Source organism: Muntiacus reevesi, chromosome 6 (assembly GCF_963930625.1).
Source record: "Muntiacus reevesi chromosome 6, mMunRee1.1, whole genome shotgun sequence".
Classification (NCBI taxonomy): Eukaryota; Metazoa; Chordata; class Mammalia; order Artiodactyla; family Cervidae; genus Muntiacus; species Muntiacus reevesi.
This window is the reverse complement of record NC_089254.1, coordinates 93,665,398-93,692,225: the sequence shown is the minus strand read 5'-3', so window position 1 is coordinate 93,692,225 and position 26,828 is coordinate 93,665,398. Positions and strand designations below refer to the sequence as shown.

The window sequence follows — 26,828 nt, the reverse complement described above, 5'->3', positions numbered from 1 at the left end:
AAAGCCCTAATACATGTAAAGGTTTGTGAAAACTGTCAACAAATTGGCACTTGCCATGGGTGCCTGCCATCTACCTCTGTAAGGATTAAGTCATGTGCTACAGCAGCTTCTGACCTCCAATACTCCCCCTGAAGGAGTTCAGGGTGGAAAGCAAGAATGAGACACTCTGTACTATGGGAAACTGGCAGGACAGGTCTTTAGATAGTTAGAAAACTGTCAGGAGCTGATTTTATGAGCCCAGTTCTTACATCTCCTCATATCTAGAAAAGCACTAAGATCCTTCATGGTGACGACTGTTTCTCGAGACTAGCAGAAGCTTCACAAGACCAGCAGAAACTCTGTACAAATATGTGCTTGACTGCATGCACTTCCTGTTTACCAAAATCACATATATATGTATCCTTTCCCCCTACCTCTTTGGAACAATTTCTTAGAGCTATCTGATGTGCTGTCTCCCAGGCTACAGTCCTCATATTGCCCCAAATAAAACTTACTTGCAACTTTCACGTTGTGCATTTTTTTTCAGTTGATAAAAACACTACCACAAATCAGAATATAGAACAATTCCATCACCTCTTAAAAACTCCCTTGTGCCATCCATTTGCAGTCACAAGTCTTCTGCTTATTTTGGAGCTATGGTAAATGGTTTTGTTTTAAATTTTGGTTTCCAGTTGTTCACTGTGAGTATAGAGAACTGCAACTGGCTTCTGTGGATGGACCCTGTATCCTATGACATTGCTAAACTCACTCAGTTATAGTTTTTGTGGATTGCATGGATTTTCTGTGAAGACAATCACATCTGCCTTTCCTTTCTTAGTCTGCCTTTTATTTCTTTTTCTTCCCTTACTGCACTTGTTAGCACCTCCAGTATAAGGATGAATTGAAGGGGTAAGAGTGGATATCCTTGCCTTGTTCCTGATCTTAAGAGAAAAACAATCAAGTTTTTTATCATCAAGTGTGGTGGTAGGCTAGTGAGCGTTTTTCCCTTCATATTTCAAATTAGTGGTTATTAAACATTTCACATCATTGCTTTCTATGGTCAACTGTATAAACCAGTCAAAAAAACTAAATAAAAAAGCAGTTTACTGAATAAGTCTATCCATTCAGCTGTCCTGCATGGACAATATGTAGTAAAGGAAAAGTCAAAATCTTAAAGGTACTTACTTTATCTGGACAATTTTTGCTCAGCATAAGTGGAAAGATTCGTTGCTGTAAGTATAATGCTTTACATCTATCACTACCATCACAGCCATACATGAATATGTTCTCTTTCTTGCTATGGCCATGAAGGTCACAATACAAAATAACCTCTCGTTTCTCCATCAATCTACCAAGAAGAAAAAGAACAAGTTATTGCATTTTATCTCTACATTTTTCTTCTGTGGTTGTAATTATGAATTAACAAGTTTAACATCCAAATAAACAGCATTTCTTATATCCTAGTTTTCAATTTCTTTTCTTCTGCATATTAATATATAATTTTTTAAACACCTACAATAAGCTCCTATTAATTGTATAAAAAATGTGAATGCTTTAGCCTTCTACTATAAAGACAAAATTTACCTTATTTCCAAGAATTTCTCTAACAGGATTTCTCTGCTTTTTGGTTGTTTTTTTGTTGTACACTGGAAAACAACTCACTCCTATCTTTGCCCATTAGCTCTTAGATTCTTTCAGACTGAAATACCTTCCTTCTTCATCTTTGTAAATGCAAATACTACCCCTTATCCATCAACACTGACCTCAGGTCACACTTCCTCTCTAACTAGTGAGGCTGCCCACCAAATTTTTCTTTCTTTGAACTCCTGTAGTATTTAATATTGGTACCATTTACTTGACACTTACCTAAATAGATTTTTAGATTTTCCATAGTTAATCTCGTTATAGAAAGGGAATGCTTCAAAATTTCTAAAACAGTGCAATGCATAAAACAGTACCCAAATATGTATTAAAATTTGTGCCTGATGACTCAATGCTGAAGCCAGTTAACATTTACCCTTTGAGTAATGTGGTGAATAAATACCATTTTGAGAAAAATGGTACCAAAGTTTGAATTGATTGTATTTCTTTTTTTTTTTTGATTGTATTTCTAATAAATAACTTAGAGAAATCACTTCTCAAGAGCACAGTTCTTTTAGCCTGTATAATTTAGGCATTCAGTGAATATTAAAGTAATAAAAAATAAGCCCCTCAAAACTGGTTGATGAAAATAACTAGTAGGCTTTCAAAAGGTGAAAAAGTGGTGGTATTAAAGTGGTAGGATTATGGGCATTTTTGCCTTGATTTTCATATTTCCAAACTTCATAAAGCTACTTAAATAACTGAAATTACATACAGTTTGTTATATCTGGAAGGATAAATATAAATGTTAACAATTTGTACTAATATGAAATGTACTACTTTTATAATATTAAATCTTAAAATCAAAATAGTCAAAGTGTAGCTTTTATTCAAAACAGTACTTTTTTAAACTACAGCGAAATTCCATGCTGAAATCTGTTATATATATTAGTTCATTGCCCTTTTTTATTTGATGACCAATAAATTCTAACTGATAACATAAGATTGACATAAAGCCTTCAAATGATCATTGCAAGTTTTTAGTACTAGATTATAAAACTATACATTTTAAAATCATTTCCCTAGTTTTAATGAACATCTGGTTTCTTTTAAGTGAGTCAAAAGAAACTCTAAGTAATTAAATCCCAAAGAAATATTAATTACTACTTTTGAAGTGAAACAAGGTAACAGGGTCTCTCATCTTACACTGAATCCCTTTAGAAACAGTTCGGATTTTTTTCTTACCACAGTTAAGATATACTAAGTATCTTACACTAAGTATCCTATACTAAAATCTATTATTTTCAAATACTTTAAATATATCTAATCTTAGGCATACTTTCAGCTGCTCACCTATCCACACATATGTGACTGTCTATTCCATTTACTGCCTATGATTAATTGCATTAAGGTAGTTCTTTTTCTTGCAAGTCTTTCCAAAATTTACTGAATGGATTCCTGCCTTAAGCTTCTTATGAGACAATTTAAGAAGAACTAAGATAAACATCTTTCACAGAGACAAGCCAAGGGGCTTTGGCTGTAATCCATCTTGTGTTGGGCCAGGCACCCTTAATGTCAAAGAGCATTAAGGAGACATTATAAATACTCAAATGGGCTCCAAAAGTTCCCTTTCTATTAAAAATAAACTTTAAATTCTGGAATAAATTCAGATTTACATAAAATTGCCAAAAATAGTTGCGAGTGTCCATATGGCTACCCCTTGGTCCATTTTCCCCCAAAGTTAACATAACCACATAACCATGAAATACTGTCAAAAACTAGGGAACCAACATTTGGATTTCATGAATTTCCCCAATAATGTCCTTTTTCTGTCCCAGGATCCAATATAAGCTACCACATTGCATTTACTCAGCTCTTTTATCTGTCATCCCCAGGAAACTAAGTCAATCATCGGTTATTCTTTATCACTTAAATATTTCCCAAGTAACTTCAGAGAATCCTGAAGTCCACATCTGTGAGGGGTATAAAACCAGGGTTTTCACTCCTTTTTGTGGGAATCTGCATTTCACTCTCCATGTGTCTAAGATGAAAGGATTAACTGAAAGTTGAAGCTGAACTCAGACAACTAGAGCCATGCTGGGAGCTTCGGAAGTCTGTCAGCTCCTCTAAGGGACTCAAAGGACTGAGATGGTCCTTCTGGAAACAGGGCTCTGACACTTGCACTAGTAGCCCTGGGGACAGAGCTGGGTGAGGATACAAACACTGTAACAGTACTTATCAGTGTAACATTTGGACAACCCTAAAAAGTTCACAAAGAGTTTTTACATCTATATCTAATTCATTAACTCCTTTTCTTTTTACATTTGAGGAAACAATGAATACATTTAGAACTTAACAATATTCCAGTAATACTGGACACTTTATTCTGAGCACTTTAGTAATAATCTCATTTAATCCTCCTGTTTGTGAGGTAAGTATTACTATTCCCACTTTACAAACAGATGAGGAAATGGAGGTTTGGGTTTGTTTTTAAACTGCTCAAGATCACACAGTTACCAAATGACAGAGGAGGGATTCCCATTTGATGTGTTTTCATTTCAGTCTCCACATTCTTAACCAACAAAGTTAAGAGGCTTTGGACTTGGAATGGGTATTGTTTCATTCCAATAAATCTTTCTACTCTAGCAACGTCTGTTTCTGATTTTTATTACTTGAATCTATTAAAGAATTCACCCAGTAATCCAACAAGTCTTTAAATATTACATGCATTTTACTGTTCTGATTCTTTAGACAATTTAAAGCTGTTCATTTTTTTCTAGGGGCAAAAAAGACTATTCATGAAAGCTTAAATAAGTATGCAACTTATTATCATCCTAAGAGACTCATCACAGAGCAATGTGTGGTCAATGCAGTACTCAAAGACTCTAGATGTAATTAATTTTCTAGATGTAATTAATGAGGGATTCTCAAGGATTCCAAAAGATACATCATTAGCTTTAGGAAGAAACGAAATTTAGGACAGGCAAATTTAAGTTTCACTAAGCTATTAAAAAGCTGTTATTTAGAGAAAGCTAGTGAATGTAGTGGCATAATGCCAGAAAGGTATAGAAGCAGAGTTGGGAAGAATGAGGGAAAAAATTAACTAGCTAAAGTTAAACTGTCTTAAGGAAAGTTAAAGAGTAAAGTAAGTGGGATTGTGGGAGCAAAATTCTTACTATCAAGTTTACTAAATAAGCAGAGGGTAATTTGAGGCTTATTTTACCTCCGGATCATGTTCCGGGTATACCAGACAGAAGGAAATGATTCCTTCAGGAGAGATGTATAGTTACGGTTTAAATCCCGTCCAGCTAAGGAACAACGATAATTTCCTACAATCACACCATCTGGATTCAGCATGGGTACCACCTTGAAGACGAACGTGTCCCGAAGCAACTTTGCATCACTTGAGTTTCCTAAAATATAATCTAGGAAGCCTTTGATGATCCAAGAGCTGTTGGTTTCTCCTGGATGTACCCTTGCAGTCAGAATCACGGCCTTCCGCTTTCTTGACTCACTGTTTTTCAAGGGGGTAGTAATAGTTAAAATATACACCATGTTCCTAGCAATTGTGTGGCACAAGACACGTATTTTACAAAACTTTGACCGTACTGGGTCATTATTGATGCCAGACAGGTATTCTTGCAGGTTTGTGTAAGTGTACGGATAGCAGTGAGCAAAATAGCAGGTATCTTTACTGTGTGGAAATTGAAACGTCCATGTAAGTGAGAAATGATGGTGCCTGTCTTGCCCCTGGTTGTTTCTATAATACTTGATCTGGTCTCCTATTCTCTGCCAGCCAATATTATGAGCGCTGGCCTCTTTCTCAGAATAAAACAGTGGGCGCATACCCCGATTATAAAGACTAGCAGGCTTGGTGAAATTGATAATAGTGAATCTGTAGACTATTCCTGCTTGAGTATTAGTGACTTGGAAATAGTACCACTGGGTGTGTTTATTTGTGAACAGGTCAGGTCGCACAGTCAGCTGGTATTCATATTCTGCCCTAATACACAGAAAAAGGAAGGGGGGGGAAGACATAAAAATGTAAAAATGACATTCAACTTTAAATAATAAAAGTAATAATAAATATACAAATAATAACCTACCTATTCATGCAAAGCTTTTTATTTGGGAAACAGTGTTTATTAAGTAGTATCTAATACCAAGTTATTGCAAAAGATCAATGTTTTGAAATTTTCTCTTTTAACTGGATGTGAAACTGATTCTATGCTAATTCTGAAGCCTTTTTATCCCTCTGTAATTCAAGAGAGCACACTAAAAAAATGGGCATTTGACAAAAATTTATGTATTTCAACCCAGTTATGCTTCCTATAAAAGAAGTGATTAAAGAGTTCTTAAGTTTTTAAGAATTAAAGTCCAGTGTCTTTTTACTTCAGACACATTTGTTTTATATTAGATTCTAACTCTAGAGATCTGAAACATATCACTAACAAAGGTTAAAAACATATATAAATTACTATGAGCATATGAATTATAAAATTTTAAACTCTTTGAGAGGACAGGAACTATATTTGATAACTATTTGCATTCCCCATACTTAATCATTGAAGATACTTAAATAAAAGCAAATATAACTTCATTAGTACATTACTTATATATACAACAGTTTTACCTGGTTAGTTGTGACTTTTTTCTTTACCAAGTAACTTCCTATTCTATGAGCATTACACACTTATTATGTGTGTATATGTGTGTTAATTGGTGAAATGAATGTTGCAAAACCTGAAGAGCTATTGAATCTAGGTGATGAGTATATGTAGAACTGTATTATGCTCTGTACTTTTTTTTATGCTCTGTACTTTATGTTTAAAATTTTTCATAAATTAAAAAAAAAAAAGAATATCCCTGAATTGTATGCATATTCCCAAGCATGTTTTATAGAACACTCATCTGAAGACCTATTCCATTAAAAAGTTGGAGAAGCAGTGTTCATGTGTGTTTAACAGTTCATACTGGCATACTAAAAATGTACACTACAGAAACCTGCTGAACTTTAATTCATAGCTCTCAAAATTGTTTGAATACAGAACCTTCCATACCTACCCTCTTACGATAATCTCTAATTAGCATCTACACTTCAAGGAATTATAGCTCAGCAATGGATACTAAAACTATTGTACCTAATACAGGAAATAGTTGATAGTCTAATTCCTCAAATAAAAATAATTAAAACCTACACTTTGACTACCTTCTGTAGATTACCACTCTCAAACCTTGCTTCAAACATCAAAGTATCGTCACAGTTATCCACAGGCTGCTTCAAGGGTGTCCGGTTGCCCCCAACTCGGGAATATACAAAACACGGCTCTTTGTAGGCTGATGAGAGACCATAAAGATGTTCAAGCCATATCTAAAGTCTACAGGCTATTCTGCATAGAGTTTGAAGCTACAGTATAACTGAAGTGTCACTAAGGGTTATACATTTTACTAACATATAGGTTTATGTTGAAATAAGAAAGTCTGAGTATTTAGATTAGAGAAGCAATGCCTAAAATAAGTTCATGTATTTCTCACAGTAGAAATACATGAATTCTACTTCTGGTTATAATGAAGTAATTGTTCCTGAAACTGTCTTTTCACTGTAAATGACTATAAAACTGGACCAAAAAAAAATATGAACTATTTCCACGCATTCAGACAACACAAACATTAGAACTACATTAGATTTCTTGGGAGTACTTTTTACCTCTTAGAAAGATGACACTTATGGATAGCATAACAGTCTTGTTGAGCTGAGGAGGCACAACTGTTGCCTAGGGCTGCTGAAGTCAGCACCCTAGTACTAGAAGCAGCTACACAGAGGGAGGGCTTTGGTAGTCCACATGGTGGCTGCCTGGCTGCAGACTTGGAGCTACAAGCAGAGGGTAGGTTGAGGAGACAGGACAGAGTGCTCCTGAGATAGCAGAGGATAAACATCCTGGCATATACTGAAATTCCAACTTATCCAGAATAGAAAGGCTTCCCTGAGCACTGCAGGCATTTAACTGTGACTCTAGAAATGTTGAACATTAGGCATAAAAACCACATTTAGGAGAAGGGTCATGACCTAGAATGAAGGACAAAATAAAAACAGACCTGTTTTTATAAAGAAAGTAAACCAATTCTAAGAGAAGCAAAATGATTTGTCAGCAATTTAGCTGCCTACCAGAAAAAAAATTCAATGCAATTTAAAAAAAGAAAACTCCAAAACATGTCTTTCACAATTTCCCACATGTGATTAAAAAAAATTACGAAGCATATAGAGAATGAGGAAATGTGATCCAATAAATATTTATATATTTAACAGACCCCAAGATAACTCAGATGGTACAATTAACAGAGAAAGACTCTGAATTTATGTTAAAAGGAAAAGATAATGAATAAACAGATCAACTGATTAAAAAAGGAAACTATAAAAAGAATGAAATGAAAATTCTAAAAATAAAAAGTATAATAACAGAAATGAAAGATTTACCAGGCGGGTTTTAGAGAAATTGAATATTGCAAAAAAAAAAAAAAAAAAAAGAAAAAAAGACTCAGTGAACTTACAAACAAATGAATACAATTATCCAAACTCAAGACCAGAGATAAAAAAAAGAACAAAGATCCAGTGAATGTGGGACATAACTAGAAATCTACCACATTTATACTTGAAATTCCAAAGGACAGAAAAGAAAATATCATGGAGAAATTATGTGAAGAAATAATGGTTGAAAATTTCTCAAATTTGGATAGACAGAACTAATAAACTATGGATCCAAGATGTTCAGCAAACTCCAAGCATGATAAATGCAACGATAACCAAATCTAGGCAGATCACAGACAGAAGACACAGCATATATAATGTGGAACAATGATATAAATTATGTCTTTTTCTTAAAGAGAACAGATGTCATGAGATAATGGAACATTATCTTTAAAGAAATAGAAATATTTAAAAGAAAAAATGTGAACCCCAAATTCTTTTTTTTTTTTTTTTTTAATTTTTCAGGGGGTTTTGTCATACATTGATATGAATCAGCCATAGAGTTACACGTATTCCCCATCCCGGTCCCCCATCCCACCTCCCTCTCCACCCGATTCCTCTGGGTCTTCCCAGCCCACCAGGCCCGAGCACTTGACTCGTGCATCCCACCTGGGCTGGTGGTCTGTTTCACCACAGATAATATACATGCTGTTCTTTTGAAACATCCCACCCTCACCTTCTCCCACAGAGTTCAAAAGTCTGTTCTGTACTTCTGCTTCTCTTCTTCTGCCCTGCATATGGGGCCATCGTTACCATCTTTCTAAATTCCATATATATGTGTTAGTATACTGTAATGTTCTTTATCTTTCTGGCTTACTTCACTCTGCATAATGGGCTCCAGTTTCATCCATCTCATTAGAACTGATTCAAATGAATTCTTTTTAATGGCTGAGTAATATTCCATGGTGTATATGTACCACAGCTTCCTTATCCAAATTCTTTATGTCCAGTTGTTTGGGGACTTCCTTGTCCTACAGCTATAGGTCTCAACACCAGTCTGCTCTCACCCTTTCGTGTCGAGGAGAAACAGTGATTCTGTTCTGCTGACAACTCAGTTTTGTCTCACCATCCCTTATTAGTCTCCCTTGATTCTGTCCACCCTTTTATAGGATATCTTTTCATTAAAATTTCTTAAATTATGTTTGCCATCCAATTTCTGACAAGACCTTGACTGACTCACCTCAGCTACTTTAATTTTATATTATATCTCATTTAAGTTATGTGTGGAAGTTATAAGGTGGGTTAGCTGGGTAAATATTTGAAATCAAATTGAAAAAAATCAGAGGTGCTTTTCTCACCTCAGTTTAAAAATGCATGAATATATGATTTCTGTAATCTGTAATATATGATTGCTTACTATATAGGAAGCAATCCCTGTGAATTCCTCTATTTTGCCAACTCTTTAAATAAACTACATGTTCCCTGGAAGTTATCTTTAATATATACTCTAAGATATACAAATGTGATGGTGAAACTGTACAGGAGTCCCATACTTCCTGACATTAGGGTTTCAGGAGCAGCAGTTTAGAATACAGGTTGAGACTTCTATGTTTGATTATTACTACACCTGACCATAAAGCAGAGATTTTTACATTACTGGAACTCTCAAAGTGCCGATTATTAATCCTGAGTGTTAAGAACACTTTCCTGAGATATAATCTTGGATAGTATTTGTGATGTGGGATGTTTTTTTGGCAGTCCCAAGCCATGCATCAAACTGGCATGAAATGAAAATGAACCATTTGAAAGACTACATGAATGTGACCTATAGACATACAGGTGCAGAGCACTCTGCTGGATATATCTTTGAAAACTGGTGTAAAGTTTAATTCCATCTCAATAAAACTCTTCATTCTCATGGTCAACATGATGCTTCATTTTAAAATAACTGTACATAAACTGCAGTATGCACCTTCAAGAATACAATTAGCACTGAATCAACATCTGGGTCAATATTAACCAAACGTGGTTATGGAGTCAGGGATTTCCTGGTAATTGACAATTTCCACTATACACAGCAGAACAAATACAGCTAATAGATTAGCCCAGACACCAAATTATTATATTTTATCGCAACATGTCTCATTATGTACCCACCATCTTCGGCTAGATAAACCACAGTTTCTTCCTTGGAGTTTGCATAAAGGGGTTCCATCTCCAGGCCTGTGGGGATGTACATTGGCTCAGGATTCGAAGGGGTCCAATCTGGAGAAAAACCATTATTTGAATATGACTTCAAAATAAAGCAGTAAGATTTTATTGTATATTTTCAAATTATTCATTGGTAGATCTAGGCTCAAATCCAGCAAAGCTGGATTTCTCATTGAAAGTAATAATGAGCATGGTCACACTTTAACAAAACCCATAACATCTTATTCACACCTTGTGCTCAGTCACTCAGTCATGTCTGACTTTTTGTGAAACCCATGGACCAGTCTCCTCTGTCCATGGGGTTTTCCAGGCAAGAATACTGGAGTGGGTGGCCATTTCCTACTCCAATTTGCACCTTGGTTCTAAGTCATTATATAGTTCACGATTATTTTGTGTCACCACAGATTTAACGCTAAAGATTCTATTACTCCTGGGTGCTTGATGCCTCTCTAACCTATCTTTGGGAAACTTACTCACCTTTTTATTCTCCCTTCCCCTGCATCTTCAGTCTCTTGCTTCCTCATGGTTGCCTCCTAAGCTTGCACGCATGGTTCAAGTTTCTTTTGTCTCCCCATTGGAAGGCAGTCCTTGGAGCCACATCTTTTCCTTTACCTATACCAGTTTTCCTGCTCTTCATTATTTCTAGGGCCAGATTTTTGACCATGATCTACCTGGTTGGGAAAAAATGACTTCACGGTCCAACCACTCCTGTTGTTCCCACTTTTTAGTGGACAAGAATTTGGTGATGACTCATTCTACTTATACTACTTATTATTGGCTGCTGTGTGTCAGACTGTGCTTCGCTCTTGGAATAGAAATGCTCCAGTAGAGGGAGCCAGCCTCTATGATCCCAAATACATTTGCTGAAACAAAAAGAACTTGGTGATGAGAAACAAGTGCTGCTGGACAAATACGTTTTTGGTGTTATATGTACAACTGCTTTCGCAGCAGAAGTGTATTTGACATGATGCATAAGGGTCAAGTCTAGCTACAGAAAAAGCACAGAGCAGAATATCAATGCAAATATTCAACAGTGTACGTTGTAGGGTTAACAACAACACACAACACAACTGATAACAAACAATAAAACAAATTAAAATTTAATTAAACTTTACACCAGTTTTCAAAGATATATCCAGCAGAGTGCTCTGCACCTGTATGTCTATAGGTCACATTCATGTAGTCTTTCAAATGGTTCATTTTCATTTCATGCCAGTTTGATGCATGGCTTGGGACTGCCAAAAAAACATCCCACATCACAAATACTATCCAAGATTATATCTCAGGAAAGTGTTCTTAACACTCAGGATTAATAATCGGCACTTTGAGAGTTCCAGTAATGTAAAAATCTCTGCTTTATGGTCAGGTGTAGTAATAATCAAACATAGAAGTCTCAACCTGTATTCTAAACTGCTGCTCCTGAAACCCTAATGTCAGGAAGTATGGGACTCCTGTACAGTTTCACCATCACATTTGTATATCTTAGAGTATATATTAAAGATAACTTCCAGGGAACATGTAGTTTATTTAAAGAGTTGGCAAAATAGAGGAATTCACAGGGATTGCTTCCTATATAGTAAGCAATCATATATTACAGATTACAGAAATCATATATTCAGACATATATATAAGACTCTCATTAGTTGAAAACAATCAACTCAAACCAAAATTAACAATGAACTGATAATACAGCACCTGTTTTGAAATTCTGGGGAATTTTAGCTCTTTGCTTTTTTTTTTTTTTTCACCATCTTGATACAAAAAGCTGTACAGTCTGGCCTTTAAATAGTACAGTAATCTCATTTTATATCTTCATGCAATTTGAGGATACCTTTTCTCACTTAGGTTACAAAGTTGTTTCATTTCCTTCTACCTCTTCTTAAAAGGTTCAGAGGAATTAACCTGATGTCTGTGTACAAATGGAATATGACTTGCCATCCCTGTAAACTTCGAGACTACTTTAGAAAACCTATTGACAGGCTGTATTCCTATAACTGTGGTATTTTATTAACAGAAATTCTTTGGCTGTTGATTATAAAAGATGTTCCTCTCCCAAGATTAATTTATGTTCCACTTTCCAATGCTGAATAAAAGGTTCAGAATAAGTGATGGGCTATATCTGTCCCATGGGCTATAGTTTATTACTACAGAGCCTGGACTCTAAGCCTTAGCTTTTCCTACATAAGAAATCTCCCCAAATCTTAGTTATCTCAGCTTGGTGATTCTTTTGGTATGGGTTAGGTCCAGTCATGTATCTTGATCAGCTGCAGGTTTAGCTGGAGGCTGGCTGATCTAGGATAACCTCAACTCATCTCTGCTTCACTCTCATTATCCAGAAAGCTAGCAAGGAATCGTTCCATGGTGGCTGAACAGGGTTTAAGAGAAACCAAAAGTGTACAGGCTCTTGAAGCCTAGGTCAACACTGGCATGCTTTCTTTTCTGCCACACTCATTCTGGCTAAAGCAAGTCACAAGGCCATCTCAGATTCAAGGGATAGGGCAAGAGTATACCTCTTCATAAAAGGAGACGCAAAGTGGTATTTCAAAGGGTGAGGATACTTGGATCCACATGGAGAATTATGGCTACCTTTTAAATTGAGAAAAACTTACATATTATATATAATATGATATACTCATAAAACAGTACAGTTTAATGAGTTTTAAAAGTATATAATCATGTAAACAACATACCTATCAAAATATAGAACATTTCTTTTTTTATCATCTTAGAAAGTTTCCTCTTGCCCTTTCAAGTCAACCCCTACCACTGGTTTCTGTGAGTGTAAACCAGTCTGCCTATTCTACAACTTCATATAATTGGAATCATATATAGTCATCTGTTTCTGGCCTCTTTAACTCAGTATGTTTTTGGAATTCATCTATGTTATGTTTACCAGGTTTTATTTTCCTTTTTATTGTTGATATGTATGCCATTGTATGGCTATACCATAGTTTGGATATCCATTCTTCTACTTCTGAACTGGCTCCATTTTTTACTTTTGTGAATAAATATGAAAATTAAAATTATATGCAACTATTTTTGAAGACATATATTTTAATTTCTCTAAATACCTAGGAGTAGAACTGTTGGTCACAGAGTAGATACATATATATTTTTTGTTGTTTTTGTTAAAAAAAACCTACCACCAAACCTTTTGTATTAGAATTCCAGTTCTACATTCTATTATTTGGAGTTGTCAGCCTTATTAAAAAAAAAAAAACAAACTGTTGCCATTCCAGACGTAAAGTTGTTATCTCACTGTGATTTTAATTTTCATTTCCTATGTTGAACATTTTCCCATATGTTCCTTAGCCATTATATGTCGTGCTTTAAGAAAAGTTTGCTCAAGTCTTCTCCCCATTTTTAATTAAGTTTTTTTCTTTTTAATATTTATTTGTAATAATTCTTCATATATTCTGCATACAAGTCCTTTGTCAGATATACATTGGGAATGTTTTCTTACAGACTGTGGCCTGCCTTTTAATTTTATTCACTGTGTCTTTTGATGAGAATTTTTATTATCAATGAAGTCAAGTTTATTAATATTTTCATTGTTTCCTTTTTCTTTCTGGAGTCTCCCTACAGTATTGTTGCCTTATTCTCTGGTTATGAAGATACTGTCTGGTTTTCTTTTAGGACTTTAAAATGTTAACTTTCATGTTTAGGTCTACAATCTATTTTGAAATAAATTTTAGTGTATTAAGTGAGATAGAGGTCAAGGTTTATTGTTTTCTACATGGATCCCAAGTCATTCCAGCACAAATTATTGAAAAGAATTTTTCTTTATTCCCACTGGATGGTTTTGGTTCTCTGTCAACAATCACTCGGTCTCTTTCTGGATTCTATTCTGTTGCACTGATGTACTTCTTTTTTTGCCAATTATTTGTGCTCACTTTTCAAATCTACCAAAACATACTACTATCTAAGCTCACATGACCAGAAACAAACCAAATGTTTAAACAAATTGTTTATTAGGAATTATACTTATGAAAAGTACAGAAACAAAGAAATATAGCTCAGTGATTTATCACAAAGCAGATACCACTCAGGTCAAGAAATACTATATTGCAGGTATCACAGGTGCCCCACTCATGTCCCCTTCTAATCACTACCTTTAAAGGTAACCATTAGCCTTCCAGTATAATCACTTCCTATTTTCCTTTATAATTTTCAACTTAAGTATTCGCATATATACCTATATATAATATATAGTTTATATTTACACAAATATACACATGAAACTATAGTTTTATTTTGCCTACTTTTGAACTTTACATAAACTGAACTACTTAGTATATATTCTGTGCTTTTAAACATATATTTGTGAAATCAGTCATGGTATGTGACTGTAATTTGTTCATTTTAATTGCTATATAATATGTAACTATAAAAATGTTATAATTTATTTATCAGCTTCTACTTGTAATGGACATTGCGGCTCTGTTGGTTTGGGGGTATTACGAACAACAGTGCTACAAACAGCGAGCATATATGCCCACATTTCTCTTGGGTATTTGTAAGGATTCTAGATCGTAAGGCATGTGTAGCTTCAATTTTAGTAGATCATACAAAGCTGTAATCCAAAGTAGTTATACCACCTTACATACCCACTAGCAGGTTATGAAGGCTGTAGCTGCTCCACATTCTCACCAATATCTAGTACAAGTTAAAACCTGGTCTCTTATGATTTTTAAGAAACAGTATACTCAGTCATTGGAAATGCACATTAAAACCACAATGAGACACCACTTCATAGTAAGGTTCAGAAATATGTTTACTGGTCATTTGGATATCCTTTTTAATAATGTGCCTGTTCAAATTTCTTGCCTGTTTTCCAACTGGGCTGTCTTTTCCTTATTATTTGTAGAAGGGCTTTTGTATATTCTAGATGTGACCTCTTTGACAGGTATATAATTGCAGACTGCAAATATATAATCCCAATCTATAACTTGCCTTGATTTTTTTTAATAATGTACTGAAGTTCTTGACTTTGCTATAGTCAAAATTTTCAAAACTTTCCCTTATGGTTACCATGTTTTATTCCTTTTTATTAATATGTTCCATTAATAAAATGTGTTCCATTTTGTTGTTTCCCAATTTCAGTATCATGAAGATATTATCCTGTATTGTTTTCTGGAAGTTTTGTTGTTTTTAAATGTAGATGTACATTTACATCTACAACCAACCTGTAGGAGTGAAGTGGGTTTTCATTTTTTAAATACTGAAATCCAGTTATTCTAGCACTATTCAATGAAAAGACTACCTTTCAATTATTCTTCTGAGGTTTCACTTTTATTATAAATCAGGTGTCCATTTGATCACTTTCCAAAAAACACTGTACACTTCAGCTATCACTCTCCAATCTCCTAGTCTTCAAACCTCTAAGCAACCATTAATCTATTTTTTTATATATTTGCCTATTCTGGACATTTCAGTTAAATGGAATCATACAATGTTTGTCCTTTTGTGTCTGGCTTCTTAATGTTTTCAAGGTGAATCCCTGTTGCAGCATGTATGAGCACTTCATTCCTTTTTATGTACAATTAATAGTCCATGTGGGTATACCACACTTAGTTTAGCCTTTCATCCACTGATGGACATCTGGGTTGTTTCCACCTTGGGCTATTACGAGTCATGTTGGCATATTAACACTCATGTACTTTTTTTTGGACATGTTTTCATTTCTCTTAGGTATGTAACAGGAATGGAACTGTTGGGTCAAATGGGAACCCTGATACACTTTGGAGAGAAGTGCCCAACTTTCCCAAAGTAGCTGTAAGATTTGAGGGTTCTGATTTCCCATCAACTTTGTCATCTGATTTTTTATTCTAGTCAGCCTAGTGAGTATAAAATGGTATCTCATTGTAATATTAATTTGCACTGCCCTAGTGACTAAAGATGATGAACATCTTTTCATGCGTTTACTGGCCATATGTTCTTCTTTAGAGAAATGTCTATTCAGATCCCTTGCCACTTTTAAACTGGGTTGTCTTTTACTGTGTTATAAGAGTTCTGTATGTTCTTTACAAGTCCTTTATAAGATATAACTGTTTGCAAATATTCTCTTTCATTCTTTAGGTTGTATTTTCTTGTTTTTGATAGTTTCCTTTGTAGAATGAAAGTTTTAAGTTTTGATAAAATCCAGTTTATTCATTTTTCTTGTTTCTGTTGCTTATACTTTTGGTCTTCTAACTAAGAATCCATTGCCAAATCCAAGATCATAAAGATTTAGCTCTATATTTTTTTTCTAAAAGCTTTATAGTTTTGGCTCTTACATTTAGGTCTTCATCCATTTGGAATTAATTTTTTTTATATGGTGTGAGGTAAGGATCAAACTTATTCACACTGCAAATGTGTGTATATGAATGGCAAAAGCAGATATCCTTGTCTTGTCTTTGATCTTATAGGGAAAAGCATCCAGTCTCTGTTCTGTTTCACTAATCTATCTATATATATACCCGTTCACTAATACCACAAGGCTGTGACCGCTGTAGCTACATAAAAGGTCCTGAAATCGGTTAAGCTGATTGCTCCCACTTTATGCTTCCTTTCAAATTATTTTAACTATTCTAGTTATTTTACCTTTCCATATAAATATGTCTTTATCTTCAAAAAGTCTTGACAGGAACTTCCTGGAAACTGTATATTAATTTGGGAAGAACTGACACCTTTACTAGATTGGGTTTTCCAATCAATGTTCATGGAGATTTATTGACATCTTCTTTGATGCCTTTCATTAGCATTGTGTAGTTTTAAGTATACAAGTCTTAAAGGTGTTTTGTTAAATTCACACCTAAGTATTTAAAATTTCCAAGTGATTGCAATGACATTGTTGTATACTGTGGTAGGGATTTGGATTACACAGGTGTATGCATTTGTTGAAATTCACAGACAGATATACTTAGATTTGTACATTTCATTGAATGTAGAATTTAGCTCAAAATAAAAAAAGAATCACAAAGACTGAACTTTAGAGGTGAAATGTAAGAATGGCTACAACTTACTCTGAAATAAATGGAATGAGATGTCCCTCTTCTTGCTCCAGGCCCATAACTTATGGGTTTCTATTAACTTTATTAGGCACCTGGGTCTTATTTCAGGACCATCTCACCTAAAATCACCCACTCTTTCCTCTTAAATAAGATATCTCAGTGGACGAAGGACTAATCAGCCCATGTTTCACACATATCTGTTATTTCATGTATTTGGTATTTTTTAACTTTTAAGGGACAGTATGACTCAGCTATGGCTTTCTGAGGCCTTGACACAGTCAAAAAAAAACTGTAGCTGGACTTTAATTGAATATTATTTACCACCATCATCAACCATAAGGTATTAGGTTTATTCAGTCAATGGTTACAGGACATAAAGATAATTGCAGACAAACATACATGTATATGCACATACATACATATGAAGATGTGAATAGGTAATGAATATGTTTAACAAACCCGCCTTACACCCTACTAAATCCCATGCTCTATGCCCATAATGACCTGCCAAACCCCCCAAACAAGGCAAAAGTATATAAATACATAGAACTTGGCCATCTACCCAATAACAAAGACAACTTAATACCCAAGATTGTTGCTGTTGTTCACTTAGTCGTGTCCAACTCTTTGCAACCCCGTGGACTGTAGCATACCAGGTTTCCCTGTCCTTCACTATCTCCTGGAATTTGCTCAAACTCATGTCCACTGAGATTAGACAGACCAAGAAAATAAACCCCAATCATATATCAATAAACTACTTAGATATTAACCATTTATATAGACAGACATCTCCTAGATCCCTTGACAACCATTTTAGTCAAAATTTTAACACTAAATCTAACATAAATCACACAAAACAACAACATACATGTTATTTCAGTATATTACAACATGTTAATGTAGCTTAAAGCCTGAAAGCGAGGCGCTGAAATTGCCTAGATGAGTTCACTAACTCATAAACATATAGGTTTGGTCCCAGTCTTTCTATTAATTTTAATAAAATTACACAATGCAGACATCAAGCACACTAACATTAGTAGCTCATAACAGCTTGCTTAACCACACCCCTACAGGAAGCAGCAGTGATAAAAATTAAGCTAGAAACAAAAGTTCAACTAAGTTATACTAACAGGGTTGGTAAATCTCATGCCAACCACTGTGGTCATAATCATTAACCCAAATTAACAGAAATATGGTGTAAAGCATATTAAAGAGTAACATAAAATACAGTTTTAATTAAGCCATAAAAAGTTGTAACTAAAATAAAAAGAGACTACAAATGTGACTTTATTATTTCCTGATTACACAACAGCTAAGACCCAAATTGGGATTAGATACCCCACTATGCTTAGTCCTAAACCCAAATAATTACAGGAACAAAATTATATGCTAGAGTACTACTAGCAGCAACTCAAAACTCAAATGACTAGGTGGCGCTTCTCACTCTTCTAGAAGAGCCTGTTCTATAATCGATAAAGCCCGATAAACCTCACCAACCCTTGCTAATGCAGACTACATACCCCTATCTTCAGCAAACCCTAAAAAGGAGGAAAAGTAACCATAATTGTTATACATAAAAAACATCAGGCCAATGTGTAACTTACGGAATTGGAAGAAATGGGCTACATTTTCTACTTCAAGAATTTATGTTCACCAAATGAACATTTTTTTATGAAAGCAAAAAACCAAAGGAGGATTTAATTAGTAAATTAAGAATAGAGTGCTTAGAGTGAATAAGGCCACGAAGCATGCACACACCAACGATCACCCTCCTCAAGCACTGTAATAATTCCCTATAATCTAACAGCAAATACTGATCATATGAGAGGAGACAAGTTGTAACAAAGAAAGCTTATTGGAAAGTGTGCTTGGATAAATCAAAGCATAGCTTAAATAATGCACCAGTTTACACCTAGGCCATTTCATAATTTATGAATACTTTGAATAAATCTAGCCCAATACCCTTCTCTATTCTACTAGTATAAGCAAACTAAAATATTCATTCAACATTCAAAGTATAGGAGATAGAAACTTAATTTCTGGCACTATAGAGAAAATATTGTTAGGGAGTGATGAAAGAAGCCTAAAAAGTAACAAAAAACAAAGTTTACCCCTTGTACCTTTCACATAATGATTTAACAAACATTTAAAAAAGAGAACTTAAATTAAATATCCCAAAACCAGATGAGCTACTTATGAACAGTTTATTAGAACAAACTCATCTATGTAGCAAAGTGGTGAGAAGATGCTAACGAGCCTGGTGATAGCTGGTTGTCCAGGAAAAGAATTTTAGTTCAACTTTAAAAATTACTAAAAATTTTTTATAAGTTTTAATGTATTTTTAAATGTTAGTCTAAAAAAGGTATAGATTTTTAGAAATGAGTACAATCTTAGCTAGACAGTAAAAATAAGCAACACCATAGCTGGTTCAAAAACAGCCAGCAATTAAGAAAGTATTAAAGCTCAAAAATAATTTTACATTAATATCAGTAACAAGTGAATCAACTCCTAGATTTATATTGGACTAATCTATGAACTAATAGAGGCAACAATGTTAATATGAGTAACAGGAAGTATTTTTCCTTGCACAAGTTTTCATCAGTAACTAAAAATATACTGATAATTAACAGTAAATAAATATTAATACACCTCAACATTAAACTACTTATCAAACACACACTGTTAATCCAATACAGGCAGGCACCCAAGGTAAGATTTTAAAAAAGTAAAAGGAACTTGGCAAACACAAACCCTGCCTGTTGACCAAACATCACCTCTAGCATAACCAGTATTAGAGGCACTGCCTGCCCAGTGACAACCATTAACATCCTGACCAGGCCAAGGTAGCATAATCATTTGTTCTCTAAATAAGGACTTGTATGAATGGCCACAAGAGGGTTTTACTGTCTCTTAGTTTCAATCAGTGAAACTCACCTTCCTGTGAAGAAACAGGAATAACAAAACAAGATGAGAAGGTCTTATGGAGCTTTATCAACAACAACAAAAATAACTAAACCACCAAGAGATAACAAAAATTTATATGGGTGGACAATTTTCGTTGGGGTGACCCTGGAGAACAAAATAGCCTCTCAGGGTTTAAAGTCTAGACTTACCAGTCAAAACACATTATCACTTACTGATGCAAAAAACTCACCATCAGAACAAGTTAGTGTAGGGATAACAGCATAATCCTATTCCAGAGTTCATATCGACCTTGATGTTTACAGCCAGGCTTGATATAACTAGTATAAACTATACTAGGGTTCACAACCTTGATGTTGGATCAGGACACCCCAATGGTGTAACCACCATTAAAGGTTCATTTGTTCAACAACTAAAATCCTACATGATCTGAGTTTAGTTCAGTCGCTCAGTCATGTCCGACTCTGCGACCCCATGGAGTGCAGCACGCCAGGCTTCCCTGTCCATCACCAACTCCCAGAGCTTGCTCAAACTCATGTCCACTGAGTCAGTGATGCCATCCAACCATCTCATCCTCTGTCATCTCTGAGTTCAGACTGAAGTAATCCAGGTTGGTTTCTATCTATTATATACTTCTTCCAGTATGAAAGAACAAGAGAAATAAGCTCCATTTTAAAAACTATGTTAAAACTGGTTAATGATACAGTCTCAACTTAACAGATACAAAACATCTACCCAAGACCAGGGTTTGTTAAGGTGGCAAAACCCAGAAATCGCATAAAACTTAAAACTTTATAGAGAGAGATTCAAATCTTCTCCCTAACAAAATGTTTATAATTAATATCTTAACACTTGTTATTATCCTCTTCTTTCAGTCATAGCATTCCTAACATTAATTGAATGAAAAATTTTAGGTTATGTGCAACTGAAAAGGGTCAAATATCACAGGACCATATGGTCTATTACAACCCACTGCTGAATAGTCATTTTATTCATTAAGGAACCACTATGACCAGCTGCACCCTCCATTTCCATATTCATCATCTATACCAATCCTAGCCCTAACTCTAACCCTAATCATGTGAATCCCCCTAGCTATACCCTACCCACTCATTAATATACGTCTAGGAGTATTATTTATAGTTATATATCAAGCTGAGCTGTAAATTCCACCTTATGAGCTGGATGGGATTCCAACTCAAAATACTTACTAATTGGAGCCTGATGAGCAGCAGCACAATTTCATATGAAGTAACACTAGTAATTATTCTTTTATAGGTTCTCTTAATAAATAGATCTTTCATCCTTAAAACCCTCATCACAAGAACATTTACAAATAATCTTCCCATCATGAACCCTAGCTATATGATTTATTTCCACTCTAGCAGAAACTAACTTAGCCTTTTTTGACTTAACAGAAAACTCTGAACTTGTATCAGGTTTCAACGTAGAATATGCAGCAGGTCCATTTGTTGTATTTTTCTTAAGCAGACACTATCAGAATAAACATTTTCACAATAATCCTGTTGCTAGGAGCACTCCATAGCCCTATATACCAGATCTATACACAACCAACTTCATTATCAAAACACTATCACTAACAATCTTTTCCTATGAATTTGGAAGAAAAAATTCATACTACTAACGCTTGCTGTTGTTGTTCAGTTGCTAAGTCGTGTCCAATTCTTTGCAAACCCGTGAACTGCAGCACAACAGGCTTCCTTGTCCTTTAATATCTCCCAGAATTTGCTCTTAATTCATGTCCACTGAGTTCGTGATGCCATCTAACGCTAGTCCAAAGCATATGACATGTCTCATTACCCATTATAATATCAGGCTTCTACAGTACCAAGCATCCCTCCATAAACATAAGAAATATGTCCAATAAAAGTCATTTTGATAGAGTAAACAGAGGTTTAAATTCTCTTACCTTTAGAATCATAGGAATTGAACCTACCCTTAAGAATTCAAAATTCTTTCTGCTACCATATAATACCATATTCTATAGGAAAGTCAGCTAAATGAGCCATTAGGCCCACCCCTAAAATGCTGGTTTATACCCTTCCTGTACTAATAAATCCCATCACATTATCATCATCTTAAACCCATTACCTCAGGAACCACAACAACCAGATCCTATGGACTATTAATCTGAATTGCTTTTGAAATATATTAGCCATTCAGTTCAGTTCAGTTCAGTTGCTCAGTTGTGTCTGACTCTTTGTGACCCCATGGATCGCAGCAAGCCAGGCTCCCCTGTCCATCACCAACTCCTGGACCTTATTCAAACTCATGTGCATTGAGTCAGTGATGCCATCCAACCATCTCATCCTCTGTCATCCCCTTCTCCTGCCTTCAATCTTTCCCAGATAGTTGGTAAGAAGTTGCAGTATAACACAGTGAGCCTAGCCTGGCACTCTGTGAAAAAACAACCAAAAAAAGTGTTAAGAGAAACACGAGAATTTCAAAACCCAGAAGTCATAGAAAAACAGTAGACATACTGATTATATAAAAATTAAAAATTTCTGAATGATAAAGTGACAAACTAAGAAGAAAAGAATGTCAGGTCTATGACATAGTAAGCCAACCCACTCCAGTATTCTTGCCTGGACGTAGGAGCCTGGCGGGCTGCCCTCTATGGGGTCGCCCAGAGTCGGTCGGACATGACTGAAGTGACTTAACATAAGCAGGAGCAAGCCAACCTCCTGAATATGTAAGCAACATTTACAGACCAAGAAGAAAAGGAAAAGTACAACCAATAACAAAATGGGCAAAGTATTTTTATCAAACAGTTCACATAAAAAGTCAGTAAATATACTTATTGTTCATTTGTTTGTCTATTTAAATTTTTAGCCCATCCTTTATTCTGGTTATTAGTTTTTTTCTTATTGGGCTACAGAAATTCTTTTATATTTTAGAGATTTTGTGACGTGAAAGTCACTCAGTTGTGTCCGAATCTTTGCATGGAATTCTCCAGGCCAGAATATTGGAGTGGGTAGCCTCCTTCCCAACCCAGGGATCGAACCCAGGTCTCCTGCATTGCAGGCAGATTCTTTACCAGTTGAGCCACAAGGGATTAACCCTTATCAAATATGTTTTGCAAATGCTTTTCTTCATTCCACAAGCTGCCTTTTCACTATTTTGATTATTTCCTTTGTGTGCATAACCTTTTCAGTTTGAAGTATATTTCCATTTGTCTTTTTTCACTTTTGTTGCCTGTGTTTTTCCTGTCATACCCATGATATCACTGCCAGGAACAATGTCATGAAGCTTCCCCCTTGTTTTTTTCTAGCAGTTATACAGTTTCAGACCTTAAGTTTGTCTTTAGTCTGCTTTAAGTTGATTTTTTTTATAAGATAAAGTCCCAATTTCATTCCTTTGCATGTTGACATCCAATTTTCTCAACATTTTTAAACAGACTATCTCTCCCCCATTGTGGATTCTTGGCACTCTTGTCAAATATCAGTTGGCACATATGCATGGATTTATTTCTGGAGTCTGAATCCGCCTGCCAATGCAGGAGACGCGAGTTTGATCCCTAGGTGGGGAAGATCCCCTGGAGGAAGGAAATGGCAACCCACTCCAGTAATCTTGCCTGGGAAATCCAATGGACAGATGAGCCTGACAGGCTACAGTCCATGGGGTCACAAAGAGTTGGACATGACCTAGTGACTAAACAACAATTCTGTTCCATAGGCCTATGTTTGTGTCCTTATGCCAGTGAATACTGTTTTGGTTACTGTAGTTTTTTGGTAATATATTTTGAAATCAGAATGTGTGATGTCTCCAGCTTTGTTCTTCTTCCTCAATACTGATATGACTATTTGTGGCCTTTTGTGGTTCCATCTGAATTTAGAGTTGTTTATTATTTCTATTAAAAAAATACCATTGTAAAATTTTTGATAAAGATTGCATTGTCAACATCAAAAATCTTTAGAGAATTGTAAATCAAAGCCACAGTGAGACATCATCTTATACATGTATGGAGAAATGAAGTATTTTCTGACATATCAATACACAAGGATGTCACAGCGAGGAACTAAGGATGTGAGTAATCAAATTGCAGGATGCTGGCCCTAGAGAGCTGAGATGCATATGAAAGGAATGATTTCAATAAGCCCAGAGTTAGAAAATGATTTCAATAAAAAAATAATTTCATTAAGCCCATACATAGAAAAGTGCTAAATTTCTTGAGATAATCTAGTTTTCCTTAATTAACAATAATCTTTTGACATTCAGACTACCTGCCCCTTGCTGCAAACTTCTATATAACTAGACTCCTCCCTCTGCCTCCTTGGAACAGCTGTCTCAAGGTTACTAGAGATGCTGTCTCCCGAGCTTGAAGTTCTAAAAAATTCCCACCAAATAAAACATAACTCTCACCTTCTAGGTTGTGACTACTTTTTTAAGTTGACAATGGCTATTATTCAAAAACCAAAAGATAGTGTTGACAAGGATGTAGAAAAAATGGAATTGAATTGAAAAGTAAGTATAAATATAGACTAGATTTCAAAGACTTCACATCAAAAAATGTAAAATATTTTAAATATATTTGGAATAAATAAAATATATTTTGAAGTCGATTTCACTTTATCTTTTTAAATGTAACTATTGAAAAATTAAAAATTATATACATGGTTTGTGTTATATTTCTGCTGGAACATTCTATTTAATACCAAGAGTGTTTTTACTGAAGTCAAGTTTGGCACAGCAAGTCTGCCAATGTTTGAATCCCCAAAACTTGCTAAGAACATACCAATATGTTCGATTTTTTCATCAATGACCTCACAGTGGTATGGCCACCGTGTTGGGCTCAGCGGACCAGAAGAAGAGACACCATATAAATCTCGTGGTTCACGAAGACGTGGCACCCATCTCCCTAGCTGATATTCCAATAGTATCTGTGTAGTTCCGGGGAAAAATGGGTCACTAATAGAGTCAGCTGAAAAAGGATTCAAACACAATTATAAGTGATAAGAAGGAAAACCCCAATTCCTATGATTATTTTACATAGTCTATTTTTTTCTAATAACATTAATTTAAGAATACTTGTGGATATTGTTATAAAATGTTGTATTTCATGGCATTTAAAAAATAAAGATTAATGAAATTTTAAAATAATTTTCAGAATAGCTAGAAAATAGCTGTTGACCTTATATACTATTAATTTATGCTAAATTCTCACTGCTACTCCAAAGATACTTGTTTCTTATGATTTTTTTAGCAAACTGTCTATGGCTAAGCCTTCTTAAACTTAATCAAACTGAGGCTGCAACATTTGTCTAATGCATTAGAAGACACACACTGACCTTAATTCCTGACCACCTACTGGAACTATATTCTCAGAGCTTGCTAGTGAACTCTGAGATACAACTTCTCAATTCTCATTCCAGGGTCACTATGTGATATAACCCCAGGAACATATTTGCATAAAGTACAATTTTGTTGTTCCAAGTAGGTAATGCAGTGGCCATCTTTTTATGGGATAATTATGGACCATCAATTTGATGTTGATAGCCATCCCTCTTTAAGCTCTGTTCCCTTGTTTGTTTTTTTTTTTATGATGCTATACTTCCTAGTTTTCTTTCTATTTTCCACATACTTGGTTCTCCATTTTATCTCACTGACTCCTTTGCTCTTTCACCTCTGAAATGTGGGTTTTTAGATTTAATTCTTGGCTATTTTTTGTACGATAGCAGATATACCAATGGCAACCCACTCCAGTATTCTTGCCTGGAGAATCCCAGGGACAGAGGAGCCTGGTGGGCTGCCATCTATGGGGTTGCACAGAGTCAGACACAACTGAAGCGACTTAGCAGCAGCAGCAACAGATTTAACAATTGGACTAGGAGTCACACAAACTGAGTTCTATTCTACCACTCTGTTTTTATATGATTTTGGTTGGTCAATGCAGCCTCTTTGAACATAAATCTTACTATATGCAAATAAGGGATAATATTACCTTCCCTTGCTACGTCTCAGGACTTTTACTTGGATCCATTTATCCAACAGCTATTAATCATCTAGCATTCCATTGTGTGAATAGACAACATTTTGTCTAATTTATAGTATGACTCAAAAATGACAAGGTAGCTATTTATGAGTTAGAAAATAAAATTAGATTTGTACCTCTTACTATTTTGTAAATTCATATAGAAGTTAAATACAAAAATCCAAACAAGTAGGTAAAAGGACTTAGAGGAAATTTAGATTATATTCATGATCTTGGTGTAGAGATAGAGAAGGTCTTTGTAGCTTAAACAGATATAAAAGTAAAGAGCCATAAATAAGTAACAATAAACTTAACATCATAATAATTCTAAGTTACAGAAACAACATAAACAAAGTTAACAAAGCATCATTATGAATGGGCAATTCATAATAAGGTAGAATATAAATAGTCAAGCATAGGAAACAATTCTCAATTTCTGTAGCAATCAAGAAAATCTTAGCTAAAATAGTGAGTTACCATCTTTCTTCCAACAGTCAGGCAAAATTTTAAAGAGGAAAATGTGGGGGAAGAAGTCTGCAAAATAGTACTATAAACTTTCTATGAGTATGGGTATAGGTATGTATACAAATGAAAAGAAAAAGGTCTAGAAGGGTACATACCAAACTGAGAACAATGGTTATCTCAAAAAGGAAGATCTGTTTTAGGATGGTGGTGAAAATGATAA

The 26,828-nt window shown here is 34.9% G+C and overlaps 1 protein-coding gene across 1 annotated transcript in view; it reads right to left on the bottom strand.

The window, feature by feature from the left end:
• Positions 1 to 26,828, bottom strand: part of AGBL3 (AGBL carboxypeptidase 3) — a 94,441-nt gene that overhangs the window by 53,703 nt on the left and 13,910 nt on the right. The window contains exons 5-9 of the mRNA XM_065939018.1: positions 24,908 to 25,093; positions 10,184 to 10,291; positions 6,759 to 6,897; positions 4,784 to 5,563; positions 1,165 to 1,327 (exon numbers count right to left, since the gene is read on the bottom strand). Coding sequence (XP_065795090.1) covers positions 1,165 to 1,327; positions 4,784 to 5,563; positions 6,759 to 6,897; positions 10,184 to 10,291; positions 24,908 to 25,093 — 1,376 coding nt within the window. The remainder of the gene's footprint in view (positions 1 to 1,164; positions 1,328 to 4,783; positions 5,564 to 6,758; positions 6,898 to 10,183; positions 10,292 to 24,907; positions 25,094 to 26,828) is intronic.